The 19,133-nt window shown below is 38.6% G+C and overlaps 1 protein-coding gene across 3 annotated transcripts; it reads right to left on the bottom strand.

The window, feature by feature from the left end:
* Positions 1-1,914: 1,914 nt before the first annotated feature.
* LOC113105734 (protocadherin-10-like) lies at positions 1,915-18,221 on the bottom strand. 3 transcript variants are annotated; one of them, XM_026267002.1, is made up of 5 exons: positions 15,261-18,221; positions 14,098-14,156; positions 13,689-13,795; positions 4,888-5,205; positions 1,915-2,711 (listed from the first exon to the last, which is right to left on the bottom strand). In XM_026267002.1, the coding sequence occupies exons 1-5, from the start codon at positions 17,748-17,750 to the stop codon at positions 2,692-2,694; spliced, it is 2,994 nt and encodes a 997-aa protein (XP_026122787.1). In that variant the 5' UTR covers positions 17,751-18,221; the 3' UTR covers positions 1,915-2,691. The 3 variants fall into 3 exon arrangements, with proteins under 3 accessions (XP_026122787.1, XP_026122797.1, XP_026122782.1); XM_026267012.1 differs by having other exon boundaries at positions 5,048-5,205; XM_026266997.1 differs by lacking the exon at positions 1,915-2,711 and having other exon boundaries at positions 4,607-5,205.
* Positions 18,222-19,133: the final 912 nt, after the last annotated feature.

The raw sequence follows: 19,133 nt of genomic DNA, 5'->3' as shown, positions 1-19,133 counted from the left end.
ACTCCACCGGCCTCGCTCTGTTACCACTGCTCTCGGTCCCGCCTCACTCGTCACAATAAGTTATTTTTTTTAATTCTCAGCGTGCACCTTAATCTCAATTTGACGTCAGATATTATTCAAGAGTTGAGCAAGATGCTGTAACATCATGTCATGGCAATTTATTCCAGTGGTAACTAGGTTAAAATAGGAAGTTAATCCCGCACAGAAAATGGTTTAATGTTTATGTAAGCCAATATGTTTGATGTTCCCTTTATATCATTTTTTTTTCAGCCTTGCTGTAGTGTAAATATATGTTGGTTAAAAAAATAAAATCTTATTATCCAGTGGTGTGGATAAACCCCACAAATGAAGACTAAATGGAGTCCTCATCTTTACTTAAAAGCCATAAATCTATTATTGTGAATACTTATTGTGTCTGTTTAATTTCTACCATTATTTATCCTCTTAGTAAAAAGAGTGCTTGGTGTTTTTCTGTTGCTGATTAGTCATGTGGGAGTTTTCAATTCAAAGCCTCGTTTTTTTTCTTCTTCTTCTTCTTTCTTTTTTTCAATTTTTCACCCCTAACAGCCAATCAGGAAAACTGGATAAAAGGCCAGAGAAGTTTAATGTTCAGAACAGCTCTCTAATCACAGTCAGTGTGGCAGGACTGAATAAACATCCGCAATCAGAGTCTTTCATTCTCAGGCCAAGAAGCAAAAAAGATGTTCTGGATTGCTTTGAATGAAATTATGAGCCTGTGATCCAATGTGTGTTTTATATATATATATATATATATATATATATATATATATATATATAGAGAGAGAGAGAGAGAGAGAGAGAGAGAGAGAGAGAGAGAAAGAGAGAGAAAGAGAGAGAGAGAGAGGTGAGTTGTCACAAAAGACTGGATGTCAGTAACTATCTCAGCACAAAAACATGTTTTTGCCAGCAGTGAACATATATGACACCGAATTTAATTCCTAGATCTTTTTTTTGTTTTGTTTTAGTTTTTTTAATTCTGTCCTCCAAATTAATATTCTAATAGCATTGCTTTATAAATATTTTATAAATGTATAAATATAGCATATTCTCCTGTTGAGGAGACAACAACACTGACACATAATCAAACAAGAGGATTATGATAGAACAGGTTTTTAGAACAAGGACGTTTTGTTCCTTAGCAAGTCAGTTGTCACATTTACTGTATATTGGCGCTAATGACAAAAACCAAAACATTTTTGTATATTCTCATTTTGTGTTTCATAATTGGTTTTACTACAGTGGGTCAACTGTAGAGCATGTTGCATTAAATTTCAATGTGTGTTATATATATATATATATATATATATATATATATATATATATATATATATATATATATATATATATATATATATATATATATATATATATATAGCATGTATATATATATATATATATTTATTATAACCTTGTAAAATGTTTTTGTATTTAAGACTTGACAACAGATTTGACAACTAGCCCTGGTCTGACCTGTATACTGTATGTAATCTGTGCCTTTGAGAGAGAATAACATCAAATAACTATAGCATAAAATAATTCTGCATTTATAGACAGAAAGGCCACACAATTTGAAGCCCCGATTTTAATGTATTTTTTTTTTAAAGTCTTTTCAGCACTTTGTATTGGTTTATGGCAATATGGTGTTTAGGAAACTATCCAATGGGCTACACAGGTTCAGACAAAAAGTATATATATACTTATATATATATATATATATATATATATATATATATATATATATATATATATATATATATATATATATATATATATATATATATATATTTATATACTGTATATGTGTGTTTGTGTGTGTGTGTGTGTGTGTGTGTATATATATATATATATATATATATATATATATATATATATATATATATATAGTTATAGATATAGCTCGATTTATAGTTATTTGAAGCTTTAAGATAGAACAGTACACACTTGCACACATGAAGATAACCACAATGTCAGATGAAGTATCCACAGGCCAATAAGAGAACAGAATCGTCTTTTTTCCTTTTTTTTTTTTTTGTCCACCGCATCCACGCTTTTCTAAAGATAGTCATTTCAGGAGAACACTTGACCACACTGATTAAGAAGAAAAAATAAACGACTATAGAAAACAGTCAAGTCTAAAACGGATAGTTGAGTTTATAATGCACATAGTTTGGGCTGCTCTCTGTACAGTATGTTTGTACAGTGTGTACGCATGTGTGTTTATGTTTGTGTGTGTGCGTGTCAAAATGGGTAAAGGGCTCAGATAGGAATAGTTTACAGTGGACTGTAAACAGAGACACATTGATAGAGCGGAGAGAGCGAGGAAACAGCCGTGTCCATTGATCATCCATTTTTCTCCTTTTGTCTCTCCATCACTCCTAAGCTCTTTCCCTCTGTTCTTCCCTCTTCTCATCCAGTTTTTGTTTGGAGGAGATTTGGCAAGGTTTCTCAGTCCTGCTGAGATTTCTCAGGGTCCTTACGTCATCAGATCGCATCCCATATAATCTGTTTCAGATGTCCGACAGAGTTGGGAACGACCAGATCGGCCGTGATTGAGTTCAATTTAAAAAAAAAAAAATGAAGGCAACTTTATAAAAGAAACCCTTGATGCTTTTGGCCGGTTACATTACTGTGCAAACTCACGCTTTTTCTGGAATGTCCACACGGAAGGTGCTAGGAAATCCTTTTGCGTGCTATAGGGCAAAAAAACAAGAAAACACGATAATCATTAAAATCTGAATCTTACCAGTCCAAATATATTTCCCCAAAATGAGCTGATGAAGTAAAAACATCACTTAAACTACGTTTATCCATTCACCACAAAAACATCACGTTTATCTCTGGACAATTACATTAATATATAAATCAGATCATATGTTTGATTGATAACTGTATCAATGATTTATTGTGTGATTATTCAGTCAAATATTGAATGTAAAATGCACTTTATATCCCTTGTGCTGTCCTGAAAATCTAAGCTTATGCAGTTTTTGAGGGGGGAAAAAACATTATTTGTGGATAATTTTGGTAATGTTCAAAATTTTTCAGATAAATTAGGATAACTGAAAGAAAACAAGTTGATAAAAAGATTCAATTTAGTATTTGGAAATACTATAGCATAAGGAGAAATTCATAAGCAATTTTTAAAAGACTATTCATTTTCGATGAACTAGTGTGCCACCAGTATTTTCACCAGCAAAAAAATATGTTTTTTAAGTCAGTTATTTCTATGTTTTGTGTCAGTAGTAAATATCAGTTTACTTTTCCAAACATTATTTTTGCCATTAATTGTAATAATCCAGTGAGATTTTTGTTTGCACAAGGAGTCTGACAGCAGAGATCTGATCTCACCATCATCAGTCTGTCTGGAATAACATGAAGAAACCGAACAAACTGAGACAGACTCAATCCAGAAGAACTGTGGCAATGTCTCCAAGACACTTCAAGAAGCCTACCTGCAAAGCTACCTGAAAAACAATGCTCAAGTGCATATAAGACAAAAGCTTTTTTTAACGCAGTGTGGCCACACACCAAATGTTGATTTTATTTAGTTCAGTTAATATAATTTATGGCATTATTTCTGACAGCATTCTCACGTTACAGCATTTTTACCAAAATGTTTGCCTAAAACTGTACTGTAGGTTTCTTGAGGCGTTTTGGAGACATTGCCACAATTTTTCTGGATTTAGTCTGTCTCTGTTTGTTCTGTTTCTTCATATGTATATATATGTATATATATATATATATATATATATATATATACAGTACTGTAAAAAAGTATTTTAATGCATATATATATATATGTGTGTGTGTGTGAGTGTGTGTGTGTATGTGTGTGTGTGTGCATTTTTGCAGATAGACTAGACTAAACTAGACTAGAGGTGGTGCTTAGGATATAAGAACCATCATATCCATGTTTTTGGGAGAATACAAACACATGCACATGCACACTTTGTCTCCGCCCACAGGAAAGCACACAGTACACTTGTCCATGCTTTAGTCCAGTAGTAGAAGGTAGTAGTACCGCATTAAAACAGATACAGTGACAAGATACTTGATGTCTCAGCAGCTGTGAGCGTACACTACCACAGTTTGCATGCTATAATCAGAGGTGAAGAGGCAGTCACAAGTGTGATTACAGTAGAGCTGTGGCGTATGGTGATTAGAACAGACATAGAGGAAAACACATGTAGATAATGTTGGATTTTGTAGGATGTATATGAAACCCGAGAAATAACCACTGCCATTCAATATGGAATGCTGTGTATTTCTGTTTATGTCATATGATGGACACAGTGGCTGAAAATGTGCTAAATCATGATTATGTGAGATGCAGAACCTTGTGATGAGATATAGACATGTTGTACAGACATACCATGTGTCTTACATGATTACGATGAGGATAACTTTCAGCTTAAGGAAAAGTCACAGCACAAAGTATGTGTTTATGTAGGTCTGGATGACAAATTAGTTGCAAATTCAGCATTCATGAGCCAAATTTGTAATGGTTTTTCACCAGTGTCTTCAAATGCTTTGGGGAGAATTTAGAGGGCAAGGAGAAGACAAAATGTTGGACACAACTCCACAATTTCACTCAAAAAAGTCCTTTATTGATATGTCCATATATTACACATGTATTGTTTTTGTTTTTTGTCACTTTGCTTTTGAAGGAAAGGGGAAAACAAATTGAAAAGTGAGAGAATAGGTCAAGAAAGGGTGTTTAGAGAAAATGAGATTACATATATATATTTTTAGAAATATAAATAATTCTATACAAACAGAGCCAAGGGTTAGATTTGGAAGAGATGACGGCAGTGGATCAGATCTGGGGGGGGGTTCAGAAATCGTACACTTTGAGCGAGTACTCACACAGATAGTTGGGTTTGTAAGGCGCTTGGGCGCTTGGTAAGAGTGTGTGTAGCTCATGGCGTGTGAGCGTGCCGTGGTGTGACTTGTCTTTGCCGAACGTAGAGAATGATCTATCATCGGCCCGATTGCACGCATCGCCCGGAACCACGCTCTCCTGTACCTCAGTGTCCGGCACCGCATCCATTCCCGGGACGTGCAGGTTGCTACGGTAATCGGCGCCTTGGCGACTGTCGCCAGGCATGAAGGAGGGCATCCAGCATCGGTCAGAGTGACCCAGAGCCTTGCACTCTTCAGTGCAGTTGGAGAAAAGATCAGCTCCTGTAAAAGAGGAAATATTATGAGAGGAAATATTAGTCAAAGATAATATACAACAATACTGTATATAATTAATGGTGTTACAATATTTAAAAGTATAGTTCAAGCTAAAATGTTATTTCTGTCATCATTTACTAGTTTAAATGTAATTCAAAACCTGTACTTTCTAAAACTTTCCTTCTTTAGTAAACAGAAAGTAATAGATTCATAAAATAAATAAAAATAAATCAAACTATCTCCTTTTTTGTTCAGAAAAAAGTAAATCTACAGATTTAAAATGACATGAAGGTGAATAAATGTGACAAAATTAATTTTTTTACATGAACATTCCATTTAAGCTTAGAGATTTTAGAATTAATTTTCTTTATTACTGTAATTGGTATATTTCCAAGCAATTGGAGCCACTTTTTTTTCTTCTTTTTTGTATGTTTCAGAATATATTAGATATAAAAGCAAAAATACCATGCATAATGGTAAAATGAACTAAATTAGTGTGTGCGTGGGAGCTTCGATGTCACCCTTGTATGCGTTCCGAGATCTATTTAGCACAAAAATGTTTTGTGGAGGCTACACGCTTCCTCACACCAAAATCTTCTGCTTTCCCTTTATCTGCCGCTCTTCTGTGTAACAATCCGATGTCAACAGTAACACAAAGGCAAAATTACTATGAATTATCCAGAACACAGAGTCTGAAATTATTCATATTTGAATGGAGATGATTATTTAACCAGACAGATTGCGAGCTTTTTACTCGTTTTATAACCAACTGCAGCCATTGTCGGGCTTCAGCAAAGCACGGTAATTGACTGGAAGGCGGCCTGCTGAAAGAAGGATAGTTATAAACACAAAGCAGTGAACTCTCCAGCCCTTTGTTTCTCCCTCTCTGCCTCTCCATGTCCCTCCCACTAACCCATATTAAAACGAATCTGCTATGATGTTTTCATGCTCTTTTCATGCTGTTAATTTCACAGTGTCTCTCATCTGCCGGTTTCTCAAGTCCTTCATACAAACACAAGGCTACGCAACCAGAACTAACAACACTGGGAGAAACACACCCCGTCCTCCAAACACACACACTCACAAGCAGACACTTTTGCTTTCTGACTAATGACTACACAGAACATGATAATTAGCCGGTTTCAGAGGAAAAGAACGAGAGCGGAGCTTGAAAGGGAAATAAATGAAAGAGAAGGGCAGAGAGCAACGTGGCATCACACTGAACTCTAATAAAGGCCTCTGCATTCAACCCCAGCATGAGATGCAGTCATACAGGGAGCTTGGAGGCCAAAAGTTTGTAACTATTAATGTTTTGGCAAAATTTTGGCTAATAGATATAATTTAATCTGTACTTTTTCATGTTATCTGCTAACTCCAGTGGATGTACATGTTTTTTTTTGTTTTTTTACAGTTATCCACCTTGTAAAATACTTGTATTTTCCTGTGAGGTTGGGTTGGCTTTGACACATTGAGCTTTGGTGCTAATGAGGGAGATGCAAGTTTGAGTCCACTGCATGTTCCTGGGCTAACAACGTTGTTAATATCTTGTCATATTCCTCTATTTAAAAAAAACAAACAAACAGAAAAACAATTTGGGTGGGGTGGGGGGTGGATTAGTTAATGGCGGGTACAGTATCTTACCTGTGGGTCCTTTGCAACAGACTAGGATCAGCACTTGTAAAATATTTGCTAAGCTTAAGATCAAGGTAAGGGATATGAAAGTTTGGACTAGGAGGAAATGTAGAGTTGGGATCAGCGTTAAGCCTGGTTTACATTGACGCATTCACCCTGGCTTGAACCATCACAGGTGCATGTGCACTTCACAGCATTTATACCTCATGTGCACTGCATTGCATGGTTCTCTACTAAGAAGTGATATTTTTATTCAGTACACCAGTATATAAGTGCAGGTGAATAGGCAAACTATTACAAGCAATTTCACAGTGCAGGAAGAAAAATAGTGTTTAAAAATGATTGGAAGTCATTATCTGCCTTAAAAAGTTTGATACAGCTCCATCTGCTCAAGCAACCTTTGGTTTGCTGCATACAAAAATTGCAAGCATCCACTGATGTCACTGTTGGTGTGCACACCTTTTAGGTTGTGCAGATGCATCAAGCATAACCCTGTTCCAGGACCAACAAAACATGATCCAGGAGCATAGTCTGCAAAATAACAGTCAAGGTGAGCAGAATAATACGGCATGGTATGATCTATTATTCAGCACTCGCATGCCCTAATATATTACATGCAATATTAAACTCCTAATTTTTTATTAAAGATGGAAATCATATTAGTTCTTTTATCATAATATCGCTATGAAATAAGGTATTACTACTGTATGTCAGTAGGTGTTCTGTGCTAATGTCTAATAAGAACATATGTAAACACTTGTCAGTGATTTTGTAGTATTTGCCTCTGTACTCAATATCACTTTCTAACCTGTTAGTGTTTTTAATAGACTAAAACTGAAGTGCTACATGACATCATATTTTGAAATGTGATATTTCATATACTTAAAAAAAAACATTATAGTAATGAGATCCAGCAGCTTTAAATACCTTTACTGTAGAGTCAGATCATATCAATATTGTCCTGTCATGTGACACTTCCTCAAAATTAAATTTTGTGCTTATTTATTTATTTTGTAATTTCCATGCACTGCACTGGGAGTTCCGGTGACCAGAGAGGCTAAATGCAGAAGCAACTGTTCACAGAGTCCATTACAAAGAGCCAGGTCCTTAATAATATTATCCTTCAGAAGGTCATATAACTTTGGTAGGAAAGCAGCAGCACACAAATCTTTAAGTATTTGCAATTGAATTTTGTGGCATTCATTGCCTTATTTCGCTTTAAAATATTTAATCTTGTTTTATTAAAGTACAGAAATCGTTGTGATACTTTAACTAGTTTTAAAGGATGCATGCATCAGTCTGTAAATAGTTTTTCCCTCACTGATCTATGCCTCAATTTCAATCATGTTGTGTAATAAATAATCAAGTTATAATTGATTGAAGAACCTACGACTGGGTGTATTTCTGCACATCTTCTATATATTTCTATTTAATTTTCACTTAAAATACAAGTATATTCTTTATTTTTTTATTATTTAATTTTTTTAGTTACAGAGTGCCATAAAAAGACCCATATTGGAGCGGGTACAGTGATGCAGCAAGGTCATATTCAAACAGGTACAACGAGGAAGATCAATTTAAGAGAGGAAATGTGAAGTGAAGGAAAAAGGCAGTGAGGATGAAAGAGTCTGTAGGCTGATATGGGAAATCTGAGACACGTAAAGACAAAGGCTGACTGAGGAGGAGAGGGAGGGGGTGGATGCATGTCAGGACAATCTCTAATCTCTAATTCCTTGTGGCAGAAGCTTTTTCTGAGTGAGATCAAAGAACAAATCTGCCCTTCTGATAAACCTGACCATACTATGAGTGTGTGTGTGTTTGTGTGTATTGATGCTGAAGTGAACACACAGGGGAATGACTTTTTATTAGTGTAGAACTGTTGTAATGATCTGCATAGGTAACCAGGACACATGTTACTAGCGTGGCTTTGGGGCCTGCAGATATCTGCATAAAGCGCTGGAGATTAAATAAACTGACCCGGAGTTCAGAGCTTAGTAGTATCGCTATAGGTGACTCTAAAAGATAATGCAGCATTATTTAGTGATCAAAGTGTCTGGCTATGTTGTGCACACACACACACACACAAAAAATATGGACTTGTATCACTTATAGGTTGTTCATTTTTATTTAAATATCAAATCATTTATCAAATTTGCCTCAAAATTGGTGTTAACAAAGAATAGAGCTATAAAATGCTAAAAGATACTTTAGTTCATCTTGAAATCTCTGTTTTTTGAGTACGTCTAAGCAGTTTTTGACATTGCTTAAACCCTAAAGGAGACATATGTGAGATTACCTGAAAAGCTTAAGCAAAAGTCTCCATTTGCTCTCTGTATCATTGCTGTCAAGGAAAAGCGAAGTTTAAAGAGATTTCTTCTGCGATTCTTCTTTCCTACGTGCTCCTCAGTACTTCTAATCTTACAGATGCGACATCTGAACCCATACTCGGCTCACATCTCTGTTGTGAAATCCATAGATCACTTCCACAGCCTATCCACTTATTTATTTCGGAGTGATATATAAGGACAGAAATATGTGGGTGTACACAGAGGCATACATCTTGTTAAAGCAGGGCTCCAAGGCCATTGTGACATCATCAGTATTAAGTACACAGATAAACCTGACTTCGTACAATCAAACTCAATGTAATTAGAACAGCGGCCTCTAAATATCCCCACTGAGCGAGCAGATAGAAGCTCACAGCGTGACGTTCACATCAATATAACAGTCACACGCAGAGACTCGTGTAGAACATGTAGGACCTGATACCGTCTGATCTGACTGAGGTCTGCTGTTAATAACACATTAAACTACCAGACTGTCATGTCCTGATGGAAATAATAGTGCTTCAAAAACAGCTAAATAATAGAGTTTTTATGTATTCAGCGGAATTAAGGGGTAGAATTTTATTCTGATACAGATTTGAACCATCATATTGGGGTCACCAGAAAAGAAACCAATTTTGATGAAGATTGAGGATATATATGCAAATGCTGGCACACGGAAGCAACAAACTTGACAGGATTTTTACGTATGAAATACTGTCACAATTATTTACACAGAACATCTTTGATTTTATGTATTGATTTTGGGCATTAAAAGCTCACATATGATCACATTTAAATCATAAATAAAGTTGCAAAGAAACTTAGCTGTAGAATTCGAAGATCAAAAGTTGAAGCGAAACAGTAATATACCGCAATCACAGATGTTTCTATACAAACAGGATTAGATTTCTTAGAGGACCCCGAGTTAACAGCAATGGTTAGGAAGGAAAAACAGATATTTTCAATTTGGACAGGGTTTAAATCACTGGAACACAAAATGACCATCCTCAGGGAAAACAAATCCTATTCGAATAAGGATTTAGGTTGAAATGGTTTGGTTTGAATGCAGTTGTTAAATGGTTCAATCAGAGCTAAATGCTGAAATTTGGGCAGAAAGCTCAGCATTACTGCTCTTTGGATAAAACGAACACGACCATGCAGCATCCATGATGCGCTGCAAGTGGCTGACCTCAAGGATTTGATGATTTTGTTTTTAGCCATCAAGAGAAATCTGAGCTGTTAGAATAATTGTGTTTAAAATCTAACAGTGATATGGTTCAGCAAACAGCATTTGCATGGTTTATTCCATTATTCTGCAATACAATACATCCTCGCAATTACTAGTGTAGCAGGTTGTGTACTATAGATTAACACCTGCACTTCATAGCCAATAAATAAATACAGAAATAAAAATATCTACATAATTGCCCATGAAATCCTATAATTGCAGACCTGTATTTGATTAGATATTAGATATCCTCAGTGCAGCTGGGAGCTTTGTTGGAAACATTAATGATCGAACTAGATGCTGGACTCTGGGGCTGCAGACATCTAGAGAAAATAAAAAAGAGAGAGAGAGATGCTGCGCTGAGTACAAACACACTGACTAACTAAGCTGTTCTCCATCAGGAAGTGCTCTGCATCCCACTGTGTGCGTGTTATTTTCGTCTCTTTCCGCTTCTCTTGCATTTTCTCTTCTGGAGACCTCATCACATCTTTTATCAATGGTGTGCAAAAGTATCAGAACAAAAAAGGAAAAACACTGCCAAAGCCCTGATGAGCAGAATTTCCCTTCAGAACACCTGTCGTCGGGCTGACCAAAGACCAGAGCACACATGCCGAGGACAACAGTTTTTGCTAGGGTTGGGAGAAAAATTTGGCCAAATAGTTTTGAAGAACAATCAGGGTGGGATTTCATTCAAAACGAACTAACTACTAGATACTGAAATCACCTAAATGGTCAACCTTATCACCAATCTTGGGGAGTGACTCTATTAACTTCAACATTTTTCAGTAATGTTAAGCACCAAATGAGTTTTGGTGTAATGCGACAAAACACTGCATGACTGCTTTTTGTCACATTGTATTGAACACAGAACTTCATACTGAGCGAGCTGAGGCAATAATCCAAAGAATAAACAGCTGTTTGGATGGATAACGTAAATGAATCATTAAAAAAAAATCCACTAATTCGTTTTAGTTGCTGCATGGTATTTTCTGTTTTGTTTTGTGTAGCAAAACATGCTAAATGGGGTTGTTCATGACTATATTTCCGACTGTATGTCATAATGTACATGTATTTTAATTGTAATTCGATTGTATCTAATGTAAAATGTTGAGATCTTTATTGTATAATTTCCAGAATCATCTGTTTCCAATTTATTCCCCGAGCATTGGCTTTCACTATAGCTACAAAGTGTGTGTGTTTGTGTTTGCGCGTGCAGAGCAAATGGAGTTGCTCTGATTGGGATCTGATAGCATTAAATTAGAGCGACAGGAATGATTTGATTAACGTCATCACCACAGATTCCTCATTTATAGATACGCATCAATCTATCACTCACTCGTGTTAATCTAATTGTGCAATTTGTCACGCCTCTGTCTCTTTGCAAACAAATGCAGATCTAACAGTCTAAATCACGGAAAAGTGCCTTTCTCTAACCTCAGCTCTTCTAGCTTTACCCTCGTGCTTGTCTGAGAGACCCCAGGGCCATTTAAATAGCTTGAAAGATATGCTCGCTTTAAAGTACCAGGCTTTTCTGATCTTATAAGAATTATAAGGAAAATTTCAGCTATTTTAAAACGTGTCATTAAAATGTCACATTACTTACATCGGTGCATACACCTTTTATTACAAATTTCTTGTGTCTTGAAAAGGTCATATTAATCCAAAACCTGAAATAACCAGGCAGTTTGTGTTAAATATATATATATATATATATATATATATATATATATATATATATATATATATATATATATATATATATATATATATATATATATGAAGAAGAAGGATAACACTTCAGTTATGTCTGCCAAATGAGTTTTGATGAGGTCAAATGTACATTAAAGATTTAAAGAGAAAGAAATTTACTCCGTTATTTGGTAAAACTTTACAATGAGCTACCATTACTTTAGCTAACACATTATCTAATATTTACAGATATATATTTTGATGTTACTTATGTTAGAAAATTACCATTAAATAAGATGCATAAATATTAGTTCTTAAGACTAATAAATCTTAATAAATCTTTTGTTAGTTGATGTTGACTAATATAGTTAACTAATGATAAAAAAGTGTTACCTCTTATTTTTTACATTTTCATTATTGTGATACTAAACATAAGAGCAATACACTCAATATCAACAGAATATGAGGGTCCCAACATTTATTTTTCTGTCTCTTCTATTAATTCAGACTGATGTCTCCAAATTGGCACTGTAAGAACAAGAGGAGGTGAGGTAGGGGTGTGTGAAAGAGATAAGAGTGTGTGTGTGTGTGTGTGTGTGTAAGTGGTCGTTAATGCAGTGGTTCTACCCCTGTCAGTGTCCCAGGCCTTCATCTTAACCTTGCTGTGATAATTGGCTATGCGGAGACAGGCACTGAAATGGGAGTGCAGAAACTGCGAGCTTGCCAACATACACCCAGAGGAGAGCAAGGAAGGAAAGGACACACATATCTTCTCATTTTACCCCTTTGAAGCTCTAATAAGTTTCCAAAAAATCTCAATCCCTCTCTCCCTTTCTCCTTCTGTGATTTTCCTCCCAGAAAGGATCATAGGCCTTCCTACAGTAAAATGTTCTCATACTGTAGTTACCTTAAATGCGAATCCATGCTATTTTCAAGAATTTGTATTCCATTGTGTTCGGCACACACGTAATATGTGGCAACCCATCATCTATCTGTTTGCCAAACCAAAGGCTGAATGTCATGATTCTTTGGAGAGAAAGGTCAAAGCCTCATCCACCTTTATCAATAAATGAGCAGCAATGAAATATAGAACTTGAAAGTCAAAAAAGCTCATCGAATTGAATATAAATAAATAAAGAATAAACAAAATATAATCTAATTCGTCTCCAATGAATGACTGCCATTCTGTCATGCTTGACTCGGACGTTTATAGCATTTGATATGAATGGAAAAATAATTGTGTTTGGATGGTGTAGCTGGGGTGGTGGGCAGCTGTTTGAGTTCGCTACCGTGGAAGCTTTCAAATACTCATTAAATGCTTCAGAAAGCCTGTCCATCAGACAAGACTGTCTTGTTCGCAGCATTGACAGAAATCCATTTAACTCTGTTGACAGATGTATAATTTCCACGCGGTCCCTATATTGATCCACTGCTGGAATCGGTTGAAGGCTTGTCCCGTTGCTTTCAAAGCCAAGATGCGAACAATTTCTCAATGTCTATCGCTGCCTGTGTTTCCCCTCAGCATTCATTCCCCAGGGGTCTGTAACTCGTCTACGCTTCTTTCAAATCTACTATGAGGTCGACAGTAGGTGACAAACTCGTATCCAACTCACCTGCTGTGTGGCCCCGGTTGGTGGCGTCGTGGTCGCTGTCTCCTTGCTCGCTATCTCCATGTCCGCTGTCTTTAGAGCTGACGATATCTGCCTCTTGAAATGCTGAACTACAAGGGAATTTTTACAGTTTAGTAGTCATTTGGTAATTGGAGCTTTGTACTGCTTTTTCCCATTAAAAGTATTGATTGTTTTGGTTATTTAACACTTTTGGCATAGCTTAGACTGCTGATTAAATTCAGTATCAAATTTTGTATCATACTTGTGCTGTGTAGCATCAAACATAACGATGACACATGCAATGCAAAAATTAAGTTTTTTCTGATATGTATTGATGTGAAATGTATAGATTATAATATATTGATATGAAAATATAATGTATGTGCACATTGAATTTAATAAGTCGTCTCACCTGTTAACACGACGGGGCCTGTCAACCAGGTAGCTGAGTTCATTTCTCTGGTGCTTGGTCTAAACGACAACAACAACAATAATAAATAGTAATAATCATAACGATGATGAAGATTGTTATGATGATTAAGTTCATTTGATATTCTACATGTGTCACTAAAACACTGGTCAGGCCTCTGTTCTTCTCTGTTCATGCACTAGAGCACCTCAACCATAGAACCGCCTTTGTTCCACTGATACCCAGCGACTGTGTGCTTGGCATACTTAAACCCTCGTCCAATACACTCCCCCCTCCCTACTCAGATTGACTCCAGGGCTACACCCTTTCAGAGAGTGCCAGGGGACAGTAAGGTAGACTTGTCAGATGGGGGGCTCACTTAAGATAACATGGCTTGTCTCTGAAGCAAAAAGGAAAATGGTAGTATCAGAGCAGAAATGTTGTACCTGCTTGTAGCTACCCTCAATATTCATGCCGCCCATATATTCCTGTTATTGGTCAATCAATACAGGATTTTCATTGATCAATGCTGACATGTTTACATTTGGTTCTTATCCAATCTTGAATGTGTGGTTACATCCTTATATGTAACTGACCCTTAAGTGCTGTATGTAATTAAAGTGCCTGAAAATAGCACTACAGCCCCAAGCTACCTTTAAGAGCACTGGGTGAGTCATAAGCAAGCAGATGATTACAATCTGACATTACAAACACAGGAAGCTCAAAGATCACCACTGAATAGCTGCTTTAGGTGCATATACTGGGAGATTTTTACATCCACTGAATTTCTCACAAGAATTTTGATCAGTTCTGTTAAATTTTGAGATTTCACATTACTGCATTTGTAATGAATGTTGAAATGCAGTTAAGTTATCAGCGAAGATTGTGACTTTGGCAGCACTTTCCAATACAGCAATTCACAACGTGTAATTTGATAGCAAATAAATTAAAACACTGTCTAACCCTGTCAAAAAAAATATAGACTACACACACACACACACAAACGCGTGTTCATATGAGATCATTTGAATTTTCTATGAAAGTATATATAGGTTATAAAAACCTAAGATTGAATACGATAATGTTAATTGACGATAATGATGCAGATATTTCATACTGGATTAAGATAAAGTGCTGTCTGGATAGGTAATAAAATGTGTTTTCACCTCGCTTGATAAAATGCTCCCGTTTGAGATTATATCTGGTTGCTGATCCGCATATCCGGTAACGATTGCACCGCACGGGTTGTGCTCTGTGTCTGTGCTCCGGGATGGGCTGCATGGTTTAAGAAACATCAGGTCGGTTTTGGCAGACTCCGGTGTCAGACACACCTGGTAGCAGTAGTTTTGGTTCTGGTGGTGCGAGCCGAAGCTGCCAGACTCCTCCACCGGCACCTGTGCGGTGCTGGCCACGTTAGTGCTCTGGACGAGCATGATGTCCGATTTACTGAGCTTCTTCTTGCGCCCGCGCGCTTGGCGACTGCAGCACTGACAGCACGAGTCTCCGGCCATGCACGTGTAGATGTTCAGTTTCTTGTCTTTTTGACAGCGCACCGCCAGCACGATCATGGCGAGTAGGAAAATGAAGGACACGGAGCCGAGCGCGATGATGAGGATGAGTGTGAGGTCCAGCGAGCCCTCTTTGGACTTGACCGACCCCCGGTCGCCGCTCCGGCCCTCAACAATGCTGTCCACGAGCACTACGTTGATGCTCGCGGAGGACGACAGCGGCGGCTGCCCGTGGTCGCGCACCTCGATCAACAGGTCGTACGGGAGCGGCGGGTCCCGTTTGCTGGACACCCGGCGCGCGGTACGTAGTTCACCGGTTCTCCAGTCCATCCGGAACATACCGAGCTCGTTTCCTCGGAGGATGCTGTATGACAGGCGTGCGTTCTCACCATCATCCGCATCCGTGGCCACAATACGGGTGACCAGGTATCCCGGCTCGGCTGAGCGGGGTAAATGTTCCCTCGCGGTGCCGTTTTTGCCCAGAGGCGCAATTATAGACGGGGCATTGTCGTTCTGGTCCACTATGATGACGTTAACGGTGGAGTTGGCCGTTAACTCGGGCGCACCGGAGTCTTTTGCGTGGACCATAAATCTGAACTCTTTTATTTGCTCGTAATCAAAAGAGCGCAGCGCGTACAAGTAGCCGTTCTCAGAGTTGATAGACACGTAGGTTAAGATGGACATACCCTGTATTTCGCACTCCAATATGGAGTAAGTGACATAGGCGTTCTGTCCAACATCAGGATCCACGGCGCTCACCGCGTAAATGTAAGCCCCTGGGACGTTATTCTCCGTCACGTACACGTCGTAAACCGATTGCATGAATCTAGGAGTATTGTCGTTTTCGTCCGAGACGTGCACTTTGATGGACTTGCTTGTGGAGAGAGACGGCACCCCTTTATCTTTGGCGACCACCGTGAGCGTGTAAGACTCCACTTTCTCGCGATCGAGTGCACCGTCCGTGACGATCGTGTAATAGTTTTTGAAAGACGACTTGAGTTTGAACGGAACTTCGCCGTGCAGCTCGCAGCTCATCTGTCCATTCTCACCGGAGTCACGGTCCGTGACGCTCAGCAGAGCAATCACAGTGCCCGGGGCAGCCTGTTCGCTTACCGACTCCGTGACCGTGCTGAAAAAAATGTCCGGCGAGTTGTCGTTCACGTCGATGAGTTTGACCAGAACTTTGCAGTGCGCGGGCACGGCGTTCGGGCCCATGTCTTTCGCCTGCACGTAGATCTGATGCGTGCTGCTCTCCTCGTAATCCACCTCCCCGGTCACCTCAATCCTCCCAGTGCGCGAGTCGATGTTAAACAGATCCCGAATGCGCGGCGGATTGTGAGTACTTAGAGAGTAAACAATCTCTCCGTTTTGGCCCTCGTCCATATCGGTGGCGTTGAGCTGAATAACAAGCGTGCCAACTGGGGAGTTCTCGCGCAAACTCACAGAGTAAACGGATTGATCGAACGTGGGCGCGTTGTCGTTTGAGTCCAACACTTTAACCACTAAAAGTGCGGTGCCGGTCCTCTGCGGCTGCCCTCCGTCCACGGCGGTAAGCACGTACCTGTGCACCGCCTGCTGTTCACGGTCCAAGGGTTTATCCAGCACGAGCTCCGCAAAGCGGTTGCCGTCGCCCTGCGTCTGTACGTCCAAATAAAAGTAGTTGTTAGTGGTGATGGCGTATGTGCTCAAGGCATTAGTCCCCACATCAGGGTCGAACGCGTTCTCCACGGGGAAGCGGGTGCCCGGTGTGGCGCTTTCGGTGATCTCCACGGTGATGTCCGTCTCCGGGAAACTCGGCGGATTGTCGTTAATATCCATGACCTCGATCTCGACGCGGAAAAGCTCGAGCGGGTTCTCCAAAAACACTTCGAGGTGGAGGAGGCACGGGACGGTCTGGCGACATATCTCCTCTCGGTCGATGCGCTCGTTCACTACCAGCGCTCCGTTCTCTAAGTTGACCTCCAGGTACGGCGTGCGCACGCTAGGAACGGTCTGGAAACGGCGCGCGGAAAGTTTTGTGATGTCCAGCCCCAGATCTTCGGCGATATTTCCCACAACCGTCCCGAGCTCCTGCTCCTCCGGTACCGAGAAGTGCAGCTGCGATAACCCTCCATCCAAGATTGAGAAAAAGAGAAATATCAAGATCATCTCCAAACAACAAGTGCACTCCTCTTTATTCCCCCGCTCTGTCTTGACACCGTTTCTTCTCCAGACACAGCTTAGGAATAACCCATCGCTTTGGTCCAAGAAAACATATGCACTGTGCAACTTCCCAAACGAACCAGAAAGCTCCTTTGTTGTACGGTGTTAGCCTGAAACCATGTCGCCAAATGCGCAAGATCTATAGCCATTTGATATAATGCGGTCTCAAGAAGAGCAGAATTTAGTAGTCCGTGCGTCACAGCAAGACATTGTAGAAGCTACAGAAGTCCAGATCCTTATTACTGAAAAGCAAAATGTTTCCAAAACTCTTTTGCTTAGTGAGAGAGTAGATCACTTTGAAATAAAATCCTGAACGCGAGCTATTGCAGACTAATAACACTTTTCTACATATAGTTTTCTAATAGTCCATAATATCTGCGGGATGCTTAGAAATCCGTAGGTCCCCTCTTCTCGAGTTCTAAAAGGAGAGTGAGCGTCAGTGCGTGGTTTTGCGCAGAGCTCTTGCCACCAGCAGCCAATGGACGCCCCGGACTGCCAGCGCTGCGTCACCTGATTCGACCTAGACAACGTCAATCAGATGCTCCCTCCCTCGTCGTGCGCCCTTACCTTGCCACTCCAGCTCTCTTTAAACAGAAAATGTGAACTGATTTACATGTCTTAAAAACTCAAACAGTCGTATTTAAGCTAAATATCCAAGGCACGGGAGAGCATAATTCAAGGAGCACAGAAATCCGTTTTTTTTTTCTGTCAATTTAGTCTTGACCAATTAATTCGTCATTTAGCATTTATCATAAGAAATGTAAGTGTCTGTGTATATAACTATATATATATATATATATATATATATATATATATATATATATATATATATATATATATATATATATATATATATATACGATTAATGTGATTTAAGAAGCTATTCTTAATGATGACATTTGAATGTTTTGAATCTGAAGCACGGAAATAGAACTCTTTAGTATGCAGTTCACGCGCATACCGAGAGCGCGTGTATGTGGAGGAATCTGTAAAAATGCAAGTAATTTCAAGGTGGGTGGTAGAAAAGATAAAAATGCTTCATTTAAAAAACTTGTTAACCAGATGTCACCTCATACAGTATAAGGTAAAATAAGCTACGTGTTACAGTAAAATGTTGTACAAATGTTTTAGAGAAAGATTTAATTTAACTCTATACATTTAGTGTTTTGTTAAATATAGTTGGTGTTTATTGCATTATTTAAGCGTGTGGTACTCTGGTGGTATTTGGTGTTATTGTAACAGTACTGTTATGCTTTGTATTTTTTAGGGTTATCATCAGTATGCCTACAATTTACACTAACAAACAGATTTTAATAGCTCAAATTGGTG

The sequence above is a fragment of the Carassius auratus genome, chromosome 1, assembly GCF_003368295.1.
Source record: "Carassius auratus strain Wakin chromosome 1, ASM336829v1, whole genome shotgun sequence".
NCBI classification, from domain to species: domain Eukaryota; kingdom Metazoa; phylum Chordata; class Actinopteri; order Cypriniformes; family Cyprinidae; genus Carassius; species Carassius auratus.
The sequence above is the reverse complement of the archived record's forward strand: the minus strand, read 5'-3'. Positions and strand labels throughout refer to the sequence as shown.